Source organism: Bufo gargarizans, chromosome 3, assembly GCF_014858855.1.
Source record: "Bufo gargarizans isolate SCDJY-AF-19 chromosome 3, ASM1485885v1, whole genome shotgun sequence".
In the NCBI taxonomy this organism is placed as follows: domain Eukaryota; kingdom Metazoa; phylum Chordata; class Amphibia; order Anura; family Bufonidae; genus Bufo; species Bufo gargarizans.
This window is the reverse complement of record NC_058082.1, coordinates 89,787,111-89,804,868: the sequence shown is the minus strand read 5'-3', so window position 1 is coordinate 89,804,868 and position 17,758 is coordinate 89,787,111. Positions and strand designations below refer to the sequence as shown.

Genomic DNA, 17,758 nt, shown 5'->3' with positions numbered 1-17,758 from the left:
GCCATGCAAGAGTCGGCAAAACTAATCCTAATAACCCAGTTCTGGCCCACGAGAAGTTGGTTCTCCATACTAATGAAACTATCTCCACAGGAACCTTTAACTCTTCCACTCAGGAAGGATACCTTGGTCCAGGGCCCGATCTCACATCCACATCCGGAACTCTTCAAACTAACAGCATGGATCCTGAATCCGACATCCTAAGACGCAAAGGCCTTTCTGAGAAGGTAATATCTACTCTCAAGGCAAGTAGAAAAAAAGTTACCGGTGCCATTTACCTCACAATATGAAAAAATTCTGTATCTGAAGTGAAGAGGACACACCTAACCACTCAGAGCCCAATATTCAGAAGATCCTAGACTTTCTTCAAAAGGGTCTAGAACTGGGCCTCAGACCATCTACCCTGAAGGTTCAGATTTCAGCCGTAAGTGCCTTCTTTGACATTGAACTGGCCAGTCATAGATGGATCAGGAGAATTATTAGATCCACATCTAGACTAAGACCTTCAGTCAGACACCGGATGCCTTCCTGGGACTTAAATATGGTTCTTAAAACAGGGGCTCCATTTGAACCTTTAGAATACATCTCTTTAAAGGACCTTTCACAGAAAACTGCTTTCAGCCCTTTCAATTCGTGATCCATACCTCACTATACAAGAAGACAGGATAACCCTCAAACTAGATCCAGGGTTTTTACCTAAGCTAGTAACAGATTTCCATAGAAACCAAGAAATATTACCTTCCTTCTGCACAAACCCCAAAAATCCTGGGGAGAAGCAATTCCACTGCCTAGATGTCAGAAGAACGGTCCTCAAATACCTGGAAAACACCAAGGATTTACGCCAAGTGGCATAATTAACTTATCCAATTCCGAGGAAGAAATAAAGCAAAGCAGTATCCAAAGCAACAAACACTAGATGGATCAGACTGACTATTTCAGATTGTTACAATATTCAGGGTATTAGTTGCCCTGTAGGAGTTAAAGCCCATTCTACCAGGTCAATTTCCTCATCATATGCTGAATGAGCACGGGCTTCTCTGGAACAAATATGCAGAGCAGCCAAATGGTCTAGTATGAATACTTTTGTAAGACACTATAGATTGGACTTATCCAGATCCTCAGATCTTTCTTTTGGGAGGAAAGTTTTACAAGCCATAGCCCCCCCCCCCCCCCCCTTTAATGTTGGTAATCTAGTAGGTCTCTCATGTGTGCCGTCATGGTGGTGAAATGGAAAACTGGAATTAGACTTACCGGTAGTTCAGTTTCCATGAATCCACCATGACTGCACAATATCCCACCCCCAAAAAAATTCAAAATAATTAAAATATGTGCTGGTATGAGGAAATACAAAAAAATAAAATAAAATGCATGTTACACTTATAGTGGGTCGGAGCACTGTAATCTGGAACTCACTGGTGTAGGGTGGTGGGAGGGGTCAATTTAACCTTTCTCTGTTCATGCCCCTACAGAGGTCAGGGGTCAATTTCTCATGTGTGCCATCATGGTGGATTCATGGAAACTGAATTACCAGTAAGTCTAATTCCTGTTTTCTATACTTTTTTATTTTATTTTTTCTGTCCTGCAAAAAAAAAAAAATAAAATATGCTGCGTTATTCAGTCCTGACAAAAAAAAAAAGTACAACTACGTTAACTGCAAACAGTCAGTCAGAAGTATGCACTTCTGATCTAGCTTTGTCCAACTATAGTCAATGGGTACTTCAAGCCATACATTTGTTTTATCTTTTTACGAAAGTATCTGCTTGATGTACAGCAAAAATGAGATTTAAACAACCTGTAATTTTAAATAGCTTACCGCCACAACGTATAAAGTCATGCGGTGGTAAGCGAGTGTGCATCTTGGGGGTCGTAGTTTTACTACAGCTGGAGTGCCGGAGGTTAGCCATCACAGCCCTAGACTATTAGCTGCTATAATATGTCTGGTACTCAAGGTAAGGGGTCCATATGGCTTTTATCAGTGGTTTTTCATGCTGTGTGATGACACCACGGAAGTACATATTATAGTCTGGGTCCGTGAAAACCGTACACAAAACATGAATCTGTTAGCCCAGTGGTTTTCCTGGACTATTGGTAGGTGCTCTGGAAATTTAATTTTCAGCCTATCAGTATCTGTGGAATATAGATGACGCATGGAGGGCAAAAAAAATAAACCTGACTAAACGCTGATACTTAAAGGGTTTGTCACCACAATTATCCCTATTAAACAGGCTGACATTATACATGTGCAAATATCAGCTGAATCTAACTGTGGTATTATTTTTCTTAGGTATGTCCCCATTTTTGTGCAATTTTATGTTTTATTATATGCAAATTAGCCTCTAGGAGCAGAGGGGGGTGGACGGCCTTGTTCCTACTCCTAGAGACTCCCTTCTCCCACCTCGTGTCACGCCCTTCCATCCTTGATTGACAGGGCCAGACAGCGTTCACCTCCTCCTGCCGGCCCTGTGTGCTGGGGAAATTTTGGTCCTGTGCCATGCCGTTCAAAATTAGGCACAGTGAGGGAAGGGCGCTCGCCGGCTTCCTGCCTGCGCTGAATACGTCACATTGCTCCCGGCATTGCAGAGGAGGAGAGTTCTGTGATGTTGCTGGATCCTCCTATGTGGTATTTTCCTAATTGGCCAGCGCTTTATTCCCATTTGATACCACCAGTAAAAAATAGAAAGCTGTACTAATAATTATTATATTTATGAACACTATCACCAACGAATCAAATTTATTTATATATAGATATAGATTATTTATATATAGATATAGTGTGTGTATGTATATATTTATATATCTAATATATAAAGTTGAGTTGACGTATATCCGCTAAAGGAATCCGCACCGTCGCATTTACAATCACGAAATATGCCACATAGGTACATCAGGTGTCTGGGAAGGTTTTGGACTAGGTCTAAGCTCTCTAGGACGTACCGTTCCTGAGAGATTACCAAAATATACATTAGCCAATAGAAGCTTTGTCACATAACCCTTATCAGCCAAAAGAAGCTCGAAGGCAGTTGGCCTCCGCAAACAGTTTTACTCCAGGTTTCATATGTCACCAGGATGATCGCTGTTGATGTAAAGTCAAAGCCTAATAGCACTAGTACCTTATTTCAAGATGTGCTTTTGTTCCAGCAATAAATGTTTTTATCCTTTGAAAATCCAGTTTATTTGGTATGCAAATGAGCCAGTAAGGTGTAGAGGGGAATCACTAAAGGGGTAAGACGAACCTAAAAGGGTTCTGCAGTTTGTTTAAACTGATCTATCCTCTGGATATATCATCAGCATCTGATCGGCGGGGGTCCGACACCCCCCCCCCATCAGCTGTTTGAGAAGGCAGCAGCGCCGCAGCCTTCTCACTGTTTACCACTGTGCCAGTGAAGTCACGACTAGTATTAACTTGCCTGGGCACGGCTAAACTCCGTTCACTTGAATGGAGCTTAGCCCTGCCCAGGCAATTTGATACTAGTCATGACATTACTGGGCCAGCGGTAAAGAGTGAGAAGGCCGTGGCGCTGCTGGAGCGCCGCTGCCTTCTCAAACAGCTGATCGGTGGGGGTCCCAGGTGTTGGACCCCCGCCGATCAGATGCTGATGATCTATCGAGCGGGTATAGATCATCAGTTTAAACAAACTGCAGAACCCCTTTAAAACCTCTGCCCCCAGGTCCCACTAAGCCACACCCCTGATTCGTTTAGGCAACGCCCTCTCCCACTCGTCAGCCGACAGGGATTGAAAAAATGAAGTTAAAAATCAACTTCTGTCAGTTGCAGGGGTGGGAGGGAGGGTGACTTTCTCCCTGCAGCTCAGGCTCAGACAGCACAGTGCTGCTGTCTGCGAGTGAGCTGTTCAAAAGGACATCCTGTCCAGGCCCTGCATCAGACAGAGGACAGGGAGTCTGAAAGCTGGACTGTCTGGCCTAAAACTGGACCACTGGCCATCCTAGGGGCAGGCTGCTGTGGAGGTCACAGTTAAGGGGATGTTCCGCTATGGAGGTTAGTGTTAAGGGGTAGATTGCTGTAAAGGCCACTGTTAAGGGGGCGAGCCCCTGTGGAGCTCACTGTCAAGGGGGTGGTGTGCTATGAAACTCACTGTTAAAGGGGAAAGCTGCCGTAAAAATCAAAGTTAAGGGGGTGGGCTGCTGTGGAGGTCCAATTTTAAGGGACGGGCACTGTGGGGGAAGGGGTCATTGTTAAGCGGTGGGGGGGGGGGGGTTGTGGAGGTCATTGTTAAGGGGTGGGGGGCTGTGGAGGTCATTGTTAAGGGGGTGGGGTGCTGTAGATGTCACGGTTATAGGGTCAGGCACTCAATATAGAGTTCAATGCAAACAATGTAGACAGAATATTTCCTTACATGTCAATGTCCCTTTCAGTGTATCCTGATTTTACTGGAATTTTAAGGTCTATATATATACATTTGTGTAATACACCCCTTTTATTCACTTCTTATATAATAAGAACCGATTTATTCACACCACCTATATGATCACTTGCTCCACAATAGACATGAAGTGCAGTCATTGGGCTTGGACTCCCATATTGTTGAATGGATTAAGCAGTGGCTGAGGGACAGGCAACAGAGGGTTGTGGTCAATGGAGTATATTCAGACCATGGTCTTGTTACCAGTGGGGTACCTCAGGGATCTGTTCTGGGACCCATATTGTTTAATATCTTTATCAGCGAAATTGCAGAAGGCCTCGATGGTAAGGTGTGTCTTTTTGCTGATGACACAAAGATTTGTAACAGGGTTGATGTTCCTGGAGGGATACACCAAATGGAAAAGGACTTAGGAAAACTAGAGGAATGGTCAAAAATGTGGCAACTAAAACTTTATGTTGATAAGTGCAAGATAATGCACCTGGGACGTAAAAACCCAAGAGCAGAATATAAAATCTGTGATACAGTCCTAACCTCAGTATCTGAGGAAAGGGATTTAGGGATCATTATTTCAGAAGACTTAAAGGTAGGCAGACAATGTCACAGAGCAGCAGGAAATGCTAGCAGAATGCTTGGGTGTATAGGGAGAGGCATTACCAGTAGAAAGAGGGAGGTGCTCATGCCGCTCTACAGAGCACTAGTGAGACCTCATTTGGAGTATTGTGCTCAGTACTGGAGACCATATCTCCAGAAGGATATTGATACTTTGGAGAGAGTTCAGAGAAGAGCTACTAAACTGGTACATGGATTGCAGGATAAAACTTACCAGGAAAGATTAAAGGACCTTAACATGTATAGCTTGGAAGAAAGACGAGACAGAGGGGATATGATAGAAACTTTTAAATACATAAAGGGAATCAACAAGGTAAAAGAGGAGAGAATATTTAAAAGAAGAAAAACTGCTACAAGAGGACATAGTTTTAAATTAGAGGGGCAAAGGTTTAAAAGTAATATCAGGAAGTATTACTTTACTGAGAGAGTAGTGGATGCATGGAATAGCCTTCCTGCAGAAGTGGCAGCTGCAAATACAGTGGAAAAGTTTAAGCATGCATGGGATAGGCATAAGGCCATCCTTCATATAAGATAGGGCCAGGGGCTATCCATAGTATTTAGTATATTGGGCAGACTAGATGGGCCAAATAGTTCTTATCTGCCGACACATTCTATGTTTCTATGAATGCTCACTATTTTATAGATGTTTTTTTTTTATATATAGCCATCTGTCGTCCACACTAGAATAATATTGGGTGTAAATGGCTCAACCGTGTTTTACATATATGATTGAGGACATCAACAATTGATTCTATTGTCCATTTTGGATCTGGACCTGACTAAGATACATATGGGACATACAGTTGCAACAAAAAGTATGTGAACCCTTTGGAATGATATGGATTTCTGCACAAATTGGTCATAAAATGTGATCTGATCTTCATCCAAGTCACAATAGACAACCACAGTCTGCTTAAACTAATAACACACAGAGAATTAAATGTTACCATGTTTTTATTGAACACACCATGTAAACATTCACAGTGCAGGTGGAAAAAGTATGTGAACCCCTAGACTAATGACATTTCCAAGAGCTAATTGGAGTGAGGTGTCAGCCAACTGGAGTGCAGTCAATGAGATGAGATTGGATGTGTTGGTTACAGCTGCCCTGCCCTATAAAAAACACAGGGATCGACCGATTATCGGATTTACCGATATTATCGGCCGATATTCAGGATTTTGAACGCTATCGGTATCGGCATTTATTTTGCCGATATTCTGATAGCGTATGGGGAACACAGATCGCGCTGCTGACAGCGCTCTCCGTGTTCCCCTTAGCGGCACAGGGGAGAAGGAAGCAGTGTCTCCTCCCCCCTGTGCTGCTGCCAATGTAAGGACAGGGGACAAGAGGAGGGGAGGAGCTATGGCCACTGCGCCACCAATGAAGCTTAATCTCTCATTTATTCATATACAGGAGGCGGGAGCTGCAGGATCACATCGCCGGCTCCCGACCTCTATGAGCATTAGCTGCGATCTGCGATAGTTAACCCCTCAGGTGCCGCGTATCGCAGCTACTGCTCATAGAGGTCGGGAGCCGGCTATGTGATTCTGCAGCTCCCGCCTCCTGTATATGAATAAATGGGAGAGGGGTTGTCCAAGTTATATTTATTGATGACCTATCCCCAGGATAGGTCATCAATATCAGATCGGCGGGGTCCGACACCCGGCACCCCCTCCGATCAGCTGTTTGAAGAGGAGACTCACACGGTGTCAGCGCTGCCTTCTCTTCACTGTTTACCTTCTAGCCGTTGCATCTGCAGTGGTGAGCAGGTGTAATTACACCCAAGCCGTCCCATTCATTTCAATAGTAAGGCTTGGGTGTAATTACACCTGCTCACCACTGCAGATGCAACGGCTAGAAGGTAAACATTGAGGAGGAGGCAACGCTGACACCGTGCGAGTCTCCTCTTCAAACAGCTGATCGGAGGGGGTGTCGGGTGTCGGACACCCTCTGATCTGATATTGATGACCTATCCTGGGGATAGGTCATCAATAAATATAACTTTGACAACCCCTTTAATCTTCATTGGTGGCGCAGTGCGCCTCCCCCCCAAGCCCCCCCAGTATTAAGCATTGGTGGCGCAGTGCGCCCCCCAGTATTAAAAACATTGGTGGCGCAGTGCGTCCCCCCCCCCCCCCACAGGATCCCCTCTCCCCTCCTCCTCCGATCGGAGCCCCAGCAGTGTAATGCTGGGGCTCTGATCGGTTACCATGGCAGCCAGGACGCTATTGAAGCCCTGGCTGCCATGATAAGCTCCATGCTGCTGTGTGCACAAAGCACAGAGCAGCAGGGACAGTGAGAGCTCCTATTCACCCTGATAGATCTCTATCAGGGTGAATAGGACAAGGGTTCTAGTCCCTAAGGGGGCTAAAAGTTAGTAAAAAAATACAAAAATAAAACACCAAAATATTAAGTATAAATGAAAAAGAAAGATTTACAAAAAAAAAAATACACATTAACAATAAACATTAATTTTCAGCAGATTTGTGGGAATTTTTTTTTTTTTTTTTTTCAAAAATAAAAATTCCCAGAATATCGGTATAAATTATCGGCTATCGGCCTGAAAGTTCACAAATTATCGGTATCGGCCCTAAAAAATCAATATCGGTCGATCCCTACACCAGTTCTGGGTTTTGTTTTCACAAGAAGCATTGCCTGATGTAAATGATGCCTCGCACAAAAGAGCTCTCAGAAGACCTACGATTAAGAATTGTTGAAAAGTATCTACAAAAGCCTTGCTGTTCATCAGTCCACGGTAAGACAGTTTGTCTATAAATGGAGAAAGTTCAGCACTGCTGCTACTCTCCCTAGGAGTGGCCGTCCTGTAGTTTAAGCAGACTGTGATTGTCTATTGTTGTGACTTAGATGAAGATCAGATCACATTTTATGACCAATTTGTGCAGAAACCCATATCATTCCAAAGGGTTCACATACTTTTTCTTGCAACTGTATTTGTACCTTTTGTAGTATTGTTTATATACATAATTGTGGTCGATCTAATAGATCTATCATTTTTCTCTTGCGGCGTTCCAGGACCTTTTGCGGGTCAGGTGAATGTCACGTGACTGATGGCGCGCCAGACATGTGACCGGTAACAGTGACTCTTACTGGTTCACATGCGGTGCTTATGCATAATTGGACACAGCCTTCTTGCTGTGTGAGGCGACGGTGCCTCGCCCCTGCATCGACGCGATGACATCACAGACATGCACAATACGCCTATGGAGACGCCGACATGTATTGGTAACATGAGGACGCAGCTGGAACCTACTTAGTGAGCATCAGGTACATTTGATTGTTGGAGCAACATTTTTATTGGTAGCAGTGATCATTTTAATTAATACACAGGTGTTTTTGAATATTAGTTTGTGCTCATTGGCTATATGTTGTCACATGGGGGGCCGATTAGGGTATTTATATGTTTGATTGATCTTGTACTGGTATACTTGAGAAAGGCTACTGCGTAGCCGAAACGTCGTACTTGTGTGTGCACTCTGGTCCCCAATAAAAGTCACACTGGACATGCTGCTGTGATATTTTCTGTTAACCATTTATATCTGTGGGGGAAGGGGTCATTGTTAAGGCGTGGGGGTCATTGTTAAGGGGTGGGGGGGATGTAGATGTCACTGTTATAGTGGATAGTGTTGATATCTTTTAACGACACACAAACATTAAATTAAATAGATTAAATATACCCGAGAGAAGGGTCCTTCAGCTGGTGTATGTATATGTGTGTGTGTGTGTGTGTGTGTGTGTGTGTGTGTGATATAATGTAGTGTGTGTGTGTGTGTGTGTGGCATCCTTCCCTCGCTCCGCCTGTGCCAAATACTGAACGGGGCGGCGAAGGCGCGAGATTTCCCTTGCACATGGGGCCGGCAGGAGAAGGTGAACTCTGCCTGGCCCTATCAATCAAGGATGGCAGGGTGTGACATGAGGTGGAAGAAGAGAGCCTCTAGGAGCAGAAGCAACACCCCCCTGCTCCTAGGGGCTAATTTGCATATAATAAAACGTAAAATTGCACAAAAACTGGAGCATACCTAAGAAAAATTAATACCACAGTTAGATTCAGCTGATATTTGCACATGTATAATGTCAGCCTGTTTAATAGGGATAATTGTGGTGGCAGAAACCCTTTAAAGGGGGTTTTCAATGAGTCGGGTAGTTATCTGGACCTGTAAGGGGAAACACTGGCTCCCCGCTCCTTCTCAAGGCCTATGATGCTCCACTGGCCTTGATGTCAGCAGCTGGTTTGACATCACATGCAGGCAATCACTGGCCCCAGTGGTGACCAGCTCCACTTGAGTAATGACAAATGGTCACATGATGTAAGGGGATCTGGTCTCCACCACAACCAGTAATTGGCTGTGACACTATCAAACAGGACATTGACATCAATGGAGCCCACTGGAGCATCGAAGGCCTGGAGGAGTAGGGATCCAGTGCTAGGAAGCAGGTAAGTCCTGTCAAGTGATGGGGTTTGCAATAGCATCATCCTCACAGATGAACCACTGACCATCTTGTTAGGAATTTCCGCATTGACATGTGGATGAAGACTTAATTCACATGCATTTCTGCCTGATAATAAACAGTTTTGACAGAATTATAAAACATTCACATCTTAAAACTGTTGTGTTTAGGATTTTGCTGTTTCTCTTTCCTAGGAGAAATAATTGCTTTCAAAAGTACTGTGCGTCAAAGATTGTGCCGTGGAAGCATTACTGAGTTGACTCCTCTGGAGAGCAAATGCATAATAAAACCTTGCGGTCCAACAAGATATATAATAAAAGACATTGCAAGTCTGACACTCTTATTAATTGATTATGGAGGATCCGAGACTTTTGTGGCAACAAGGTATGTTTTGTCTGTGGTATATGGTCCTCTTTAAGGAGTCCATTCACCTCGCCTGACAAGCCTGTTATAATTGCTTTATGCATCCCCCATGTAATAACCATTGTGGAGCATCTATTCTTATGGTTCTATTTTGATGCCATTCCTTTATTATTTCAAATAGAAGTTGTGAATGAATTGCTAGATGTCTGCAGTAAGGGTACAGAGAGGTGTTAACCAGTTGGGGCGGTTTACCTGTACAGTCTGACAGTATCCAGTTAGTGCTACCATTGTCAGACTGACTGCAGACTGCTAGTAATTCATTCATAACTTCTAGTAGAAATAACATAAGCAGATAAGCATACTGGAAGTTGATGGAAGACAGAAACTTGTCTACCTTTAGGGAAGCAATTACCGACCTGAGGGATTCAATGCGAAAGTGACAGACCCAGATGAAAAAATTCAGTGCAGGGCATGGGGGAGCATCGGAGTGTGAAATGCTCCGATGCTACACGTTTTCATGCTGAATGAGGGAAGGAGTTATCAACTTATAACAGAGTCCTTTTGTGAACAGTTAAACAAGTTGAAGATGAAATGATCTCCAAAAGACATAAAGGTAAAGATTAAACACACTTTCTCGTGCATGGCATTGGGGGACACAGCACCATGGGTATATGCCCAGCTGCCACTAGGAGGCTGCCACTAGAAACAAAAAAAAAGTGTTGGCTCCGCCCAGGTGTGCTATACCCCTCTGCCAGAGCCGAGAGAGATCAGTCTAGTTCTAGTGTCCGTAGGAGGCAGACATGACCTGCTATCTTTTTTCGCAGGTCATCCTCCTAATTTTATTTTTTTATTTTATTTTTCTCTTTTTTTCTCTGCAGGTTTCTGCCTGCTGCAGGGGTGGCTCCATCATGTTTCACTTTAGTTGCCCCCCTGCGGGCACGTACTCGGGTACCTAGCAGCTCACCCAGTCCCCGCTTGATCTGCTTCCGCAGTGGAATTCCGGTGGACCCACGGCTCCCGTGTTGAGTCCGCCGAGGGGGTGGTCATTGCTGACGTCGGAAGGTGAGTAGGGATCCGGATCCATTCCGGGGATCCTGTAGTCCCCTTCCCCTTCCCTCCTTCTCCCTGAGCCCCTTAGAGTAGCTGTTGAGCAAGGGGGCACTGCCTGTGGCACTTCTCATCTCCAGGGGGTCATTTTTGGGCCGGGACTCCTGCAAGGGGGCACATGTTTTTTTTTCTTGGGCCTGTCCCTTTATGACGGCCGTTATCGCGGTGATCGGAGCCTTCCTGCACTGACTGATCTTTTTTCTGCATCTACCTGGACGTCACCGCGATCGTCCGTTCTCGCTCTGGCACGCTGTCCCGCAAGCGACCTCGTACGGTCTCGGCTGGGTCCCGCTCTTCCTCAGCTTCCTCGGACCATTCCCTGGATAAGTCTGAGACAGTCGAGATTTCTTCTTCAGCCGCTTCCGCCGCTCCTGGAAACTCCTCTGCTTCTGATTCTGAATCGGAGCAGTGCTCGGCGATGTCTGCGGCCATACAGGATCTCATCAAAGCCGTCCGGGACGCGCTCCATGTGCAGGACGATCCTTCTTCCTCCTCCAAGGAGTCGGTGTCCTTCCGCCATTCTAGATGGTCCACTGTGGTTTTCCCGAATCACGAGGATCTTGACGCACTTCTGGCTAAGGAGTGGCGTCACCCTGACTGGCGCCTTCACCTTACCAAGGCCTCTGATGTCCCTTATCCTTTTTCTGAGAAATCCGTCAATCTCTGGACGGTTCCTGCTCAGGTAGACCCTCAGGTTGCTCGCCTGGTGAAAGCTACTACCCTTCCCCTGGCTGACGCGGCTTCCTTGTCGGATCCCACTGACAAACGGGTCGACTCTTTGGCCAAGTCTGTTTTCGTGGCAGCGGGTGCCGCCATCCGTCCTGCGTTTTCTGCCTCCTGGGTGGCTAAGGCCTGCGCTATCTGGGCTAAACAGCTTGTCCGAGCCTTACCTCCAGACTTGGTCCAGGGGGAACTGGCGGTGCTTGCCTCTCAAATTTACCAGGCGTCCAAGTTTCTGCGGCCGCTAACTCTGTGGCCATCTGCCGCACCATCTGGCTTTGTTCTTGGGCAGCGGATTCCACCTCCAAGAAGGCTCTAATTTCCCTTCCCTTTCTCGGTGGGAAGCTCTTTGGGAAGCGTTTGGAGGAGCTCATCTCTGAGGCCACTGGCGGTAAGAGTTCTCTTCTTCCCCAGAACCAGCCTCGCCGCCGTCGCTTCCCTGGGTCGTCTTCTCGGGCGCAGTCCTTTCGTTCCTTTCGGGCCCCTCCCGCCCGATCAGACAAGAAGTCCACCAGGCCTTCCTTTAAGGCCAAGCCCTCTTGGCATGCTAAGCCCAAACCTGCTCGCCCCCAGTCCACTAAGCCTCCTTCTGCATGACTCTGTCAAGGTGGGAGGGCGCCTGCTCGCCTTTCAGAATGTTTGGCAAGCAAGTGTGGAAGACGCTTGGGTTCTGGAGGTGGTTTCCTCCGGATATAAGATCGGAAAATTCGATCTTCCGTCTGGACGGTTCTTCCTGACGTCGCCCCCCAGGTCTCCTGCCGGGGCAGAAGAGTGTTTTCAGGCCATTCGTTCCCTTCGCTCTCTAGGGGGTCATCGTTCCGGTTCCGGAATCAGAACGTTTTCAGGGGTTTCTACTCTAACCTGTTTACGGTTCCCATGAAGGACGGTTCGCTCCGCCCAATCCTGGACCTGAAGGCGCTCAATCACTTCGTCCGGGTCCGTCATTTTCGCATGGAATCCCTCCGGTCGGTGATCGCCTCCTTGGAGGCGGACGAGTTGCCTGTCGTCCATAGACATTCAAGACTCTTATCTGCATGTCCCCATTGCCCTCTCCCATCAAAAGTTCCTTACTTCGCGGTAGGGTTCTCTTCATTTTCAGTTCGCCTGCCCTTAGCCTGGCCTCCGCTCCGAGGGTTTCACAAAGGTGCTAGCGCCTCTCGTGGCCCTTCTCCGTGCCAGGGGTGTCACCTTTGTGCCTTACCTGGACGACCTTCTGATTCGGGCCCCGTCATTGGAGGACAACCTGTCCAGCCTACGCATCACTCTCTCGGCTCTTGCCCAGTTCGGGTGGCTCCTCAACCACTCAAAGTCCTCTCTCGTCCCATGCAGGAGGATGCTCTTTCTGGGCATGATCTTCGACACTCGCCTCGGGCGGGTGTTCCTTCCCCCAGAGAAAATTGCCTCTCTTCAGGCGGGGGTGACTCGTCTCCGCGGCCCGTCCTCTCTGACAATCAGGATGTGTATGCGCGTCCTGGGGAGGATGGTGGCCTCATTCGAAGCCATTCCCTATTGCCAATTCCACTCCCGGGACCTTCAGTTGTTCATCCTATCCAGGTGGGACAAGTCCCCGGCAGGCCTCGATCGCTGGACTCGTCTCCCTCCCCAGCTTCGCCAGGATCTCTCCTAGTGGCTGAATCCTCGGACAGTGTCCCTGGGTCGGTCCTTCCTTCCCCCCAGTTGGCGGGTGATCACGACGGACGCCAGCTTCTCGGGTTGGGGGGCGGTCTTCGAGTCCCTCACTGTCCAGGGTCTTTGGTCTGCTCAGGAGTCCTCCCTGCAGATCAATGTTCTCGAACTCATGGGCAATTATCCTGGCACTGTCTCACTGGACCCCACGTCTCCGCAGTTTCCCGATCCGAGTTCAGACTGACAATTCCACCGCCGTGGCCTATCTGAACCAGCAAGGGGGCACCAGGAGTGTGATGGCCCTACAGGAAGCCTCCCATATCCTGCGGTGGGCGGAGAGGCACATTCCCGTCCTCTCCGCCGTACACATTCCCGGGGTCAACAATTGGGCGGCAGACTTCCTCAGTCGTCAGCTCGTCGACCCGGGCGAATGATCTCTCCACCCAGAAGTGTTCCTCCAACTTTGTCACCGTTGGGGAACTCCAGGACGTGGATCTCTTCGCGTCGTGCCTCAACCACAGGCTCCTGTGCTATGTCACGCGGTCCAGAGACCCTCAGGATCTCGCGGTCGACGCCGTAGCTCTACTTTGGTCTCAGTTCGACCTTCTGTACCTGTCCCCCCCCCCCCCCATTCCTCTCTTGCCCCGAGTACTCAAGCGTCTCAAGGCAGCCCGTGTTCTGGCGATCCTGGTTGCTCCGGATTGGCCCTACAGAGCGTGGTACGCAGATCTGGTGTTTCTGCTCGCCGACGTTCCGTGGCAACTTCCTCTGCGCCACGATCTCCTTTCTCAGGGCCCTCTGTTCCACCCGAATTTACCTCCGCTTCGTTTGACGGCGTGGCTGTTGAGACCGCGGTCCTGAAGTCCCGTGGCCTCTCGGATTCGGTTATCCAGACGATGCTTCACGCTCGCAAACCCCAGTCGACCCGCATTTACTACCGGACCTGGAGAGCGTATTTTGCCTGGTGTGAGTCCGGGCGTTTTCGCCCTCTCCGTTTCTCCATCCCTAACATTCTGGCCTTCCTTGAGGCCGGTTTTGAGAAGGGTCTTCACCTGGCTTCTCTCAGGGGGCAGATTTCGGCCCTCTCGGTCCTTTTCCAGCGTCCTGTGGCCTCGCGGGCTCAGGTTAGGACTTTTCTACAGGGTGTTGCTCGCCGAGCCCCTCCCTTTCGTTTTCCGGTGGAGCCGTGGGACCTGAATCTCGTCCTCGACGCCCTTCAGTCTTCTCCCTTTGAGCCCTTGGCAGAGATCTCTGTCTTTTCTCGTTTAGGGTCGCCTTCCTCGTGGCCGTCACCTCCATCCGCCGGGTCTCTGAACTGGCGGCGCTTTCTTGCCGTTCGCCTTTCCTGGTGTTCCATCAGGACAAGGTGGTTTTGCGCCCCGTTCCCTCCCTTCTCCCGAAGGTGGTCTCCTCGTTTCATATTAATGAGGAAATCGTCCTTCCTTCCTTCTGCTCTAATCCTTCTCACTCTAGGGAGAAATCCCTCCATTGCCTGGATGTTGCTCAGGCTCTTCGCCTGTATCTTCGCCTCACGGAACCCTTCCGTCGTTCGGACTCTTTGTGGTCCCGGCGGGCCCTCGTAAGGGTTTGCCTGCCTCCAAGACCACCATCTCTTCGCTGGGTTCGGTCGGCCGTCAAGGAGGCCTATGTCGCTAAGGGCCGTGCTCCCCCTTCCAGGTTGACCGCTCATTCGACTAGGGCAGTTGGGGCTTCCTGGGCGGTGCGTCATCAGGGATCGGCTTCCCAGGTCTGCCGGGCCGCCACCTGTGCGTCAGTTTACACTTTCTCTAAGTTTTACCATATTCATTCCCTGGCTTCTGCTGACGCCAGCCTGGGGCGCAAGGTTCTGCAAGCAGCTTTGCTTTAGATTGGCGGCATGGCGTTTTTTTCTTCCCTCCCTCGGGGACTGCTTTTGGATGTCCCATGGTGCTGTGTCCCCCAATGCCATGCACGAGAAAAATTAGATTTTTTGTACTCGCCGTAAAATCCTTTTCTCGTAGTAGGCATTGGGGGACACAGATCCCACCCTTCTTGAGTTTCTTCTTGTTTGTGGTCCCGGCGTTTGCCTAAGTGGTCATCTGGTTTCCCCAGTTGAAGGCTTGTTGGCTTTCAGTTTTTCTTTTTGGTTCCGGTGTGGCGTTCCTACTGCTTTTTGTACCGACTGATCTCTCTCGGCTCTGGCAGAGGGGTATAGCCCACCTGGGCGGAGCCAACACTTTTTTTGTTTCTAGTGTCAGCCTCCTAGTGGCAGCTGGGCATATACCCATGGTGCTGTGTCCCCCAATGCCTACTACGAGAAAAGGATTTTACGGTGAGTACAAAAAAATCAATTTTTTCCACATTTTCAGCAATGTCTGTGTTTTATAGTGGTTTTGTACAATTTTAGATTGAAAAAGGAAAGGAGTACCTTGCAAAAGTATGGGAACCCAAGGAGATTTGAGCCCTCAGATAAGTGATTGAAGTCTCAGACCTTAAATGGCCTGTTAGGGTTAAGGCTCGTTTACTATCATCGTTAGGGAAGGCTAGGTGATGCAAATTTCAAATCTTTACATACCCAGACTCCTTTAACCTTGTCCCAAAAAACTGCATCCATGGGTTCTCCTAAGCAGCTGCCTAACACTCTTAAAATGAAAATGGTTAAGGCCCACAAAGCAGGAGAAGGTTATAAGAAGATAGCAAAGCGTTTTCAGGTTGCCATTTTCTCAGTTTGAAATGTAATTAAGAAATGACAGTCAACAGAACAGTGAAGGTCACTCAAAGGTCTGGAAGACCAAGGAAAATTTCAGACACATCTGCTTGTAGGCTTGTTAAAGGGGTTGTCTCATCATAGACAATGGGGGCATATCGCTAGGAAAGTGTTTGCTTCAAATAAAAAAGGAATGTGTCATCTTTAACTTGCTTAACTGTTCACACTAAGGCTACTTTCACACTTGCGGCAGGACGGATCCGACAGGCTGTTCACCATGTCGGATCCGTCCTGCGGCTATTTTGCCGTGATGCCGTACCGCCGCTCCGTCCCCATTGACTATAATGGGGACGTGGCTGAGCTCCGGCGCAGCACGGCGAAAGTCGCCGGACTAAAAAGCCTTACATGCAGTAATTTTAGTCTGGCGGCCTTTCGCCGTGCTGCGCCGGAGCCCCACCCCCGTCCCCATTATAGTCAATGGGGACGGAGCGGCGGTCCGGCGGCACAGCGAAATAGCCGCAGGACGGATCAGACATGGTGAACAGCCTGTCGGATCCGTCCTGCCGCAAGTGTGAAAGTAGCCGAACAGTAATTTTGACCAAGGGTACCAAATTTGTATATACGTTTCATGCTTCACCTGTGTAATGGAACAGATGCAGTTTTTTATTTTGGGTAGGACCCCACAGTGCAGCTGTCCAGACGCAGCCAAGCCACACTATCTGTGGCAGCCACTGGGTGTACGATTTTGTGTGGAACTTGGTGTGTAGGATTTTACCTGAAATCTTTTCATGTAATGAGTATTTTTGTGATTTAAGTGTGTCTGTCTGGTTTTTTTTTGAAGGTTTGCAGGCAGCTATCTCGCCAAGAGTGACCCGGTGGTCTGTGAAACTAAAGTTGATGCTTTGGATAAAATCCTAATAAAACTGACTTCAGCTGATGAAGAAACTATAAGGTTTATGCCACCCTATGCCCTTCATTGCTCATTGGGTATTGTTCCACCAAGTCCAGTAAGTGAAACATTGCATATTTTCTTTCCGACATTAACCCCTTATGGACATGGCCATTTTTCACCTTATAGGGGTTCTCCAGGAATTAAAAAAATAAAAATACTTAAATATTTTATAATAAATATATTCACATATACCTTTCATTACTTAGAATGGCTTTTTTTGTCCAGGGAGCCATCATTAGGAGAAATAAAATGGCCGCCTGTCCTGGGCAGGGAACGTGTGGACCCCAGATAATTGTCCCTGCATCACGTCGTTTTTGTTGAAGTCTGGAACAAATGTGGGACACTGGACGTTCACCCAATGGCGTCCACATTGTACATCAAGATACCACGCTTTGTGCCCAGATCCCGAACACCAGAGCGGTAGCGACCGACGCCCTAGTGGTTCCCCGATGCAAGTTCATGCTCCTGTACATATTTCCCCTCTGCGCCCCAGGGTTCTCAAAAGGTCAGCAGAGGGCGTCCCAGCAATCGTCCTCGTTCCGGACTGGCCCGGACAGTGGTTGCATGCTGATCTGGTGGCTCTGCTAGCAGACGTCCCATGGCCACTAACCTCCACGCAAGATCCCCTCTTCCAAACTAAGTTATTCCACCTGCATTCAGAAACACTTCGTTCAACGGAGTGGTGGTTGAAACAATCATTTTACGGGATCATGGTTTTTCAGGACCCAGTGGTCCGAACACTGATAAGAGCTAGGTAGCCGACTTTTTCCAAGATGTGCTATCGCACATGGAGGTCTTTCTTTTGCAGGTGGGAGAGTAACCACATTCATCCTTTTTAGTCTTTCCAT

General features: G+C 47.9%; 1 protein-coding gene across 1 annotated transcript in view; it reads left to right on the top strand.

The window, feature by feature from the left end:
- The window catches only part of RNF17 (ring finger protein 17), a 229,934-nt gene that overhangs the window by 75,438 nt on the left and 136,738 nt on the right, over positions 1-17,758 (top strand). Inside the window, exons 10-11 of the mRNA XM_044288148.1 lie at positions 9,651-9,840; positions 16,800-16,965. Coding sequence (XP_044144083.1) covers positions 9,651-9,840; positions 16,800-16,965 — 356 coding nt within the window. The remainder of the gene's footprint in view (positions 1-9,650; positions 9,841-16,799; positions 16,966-17,758) is intronic.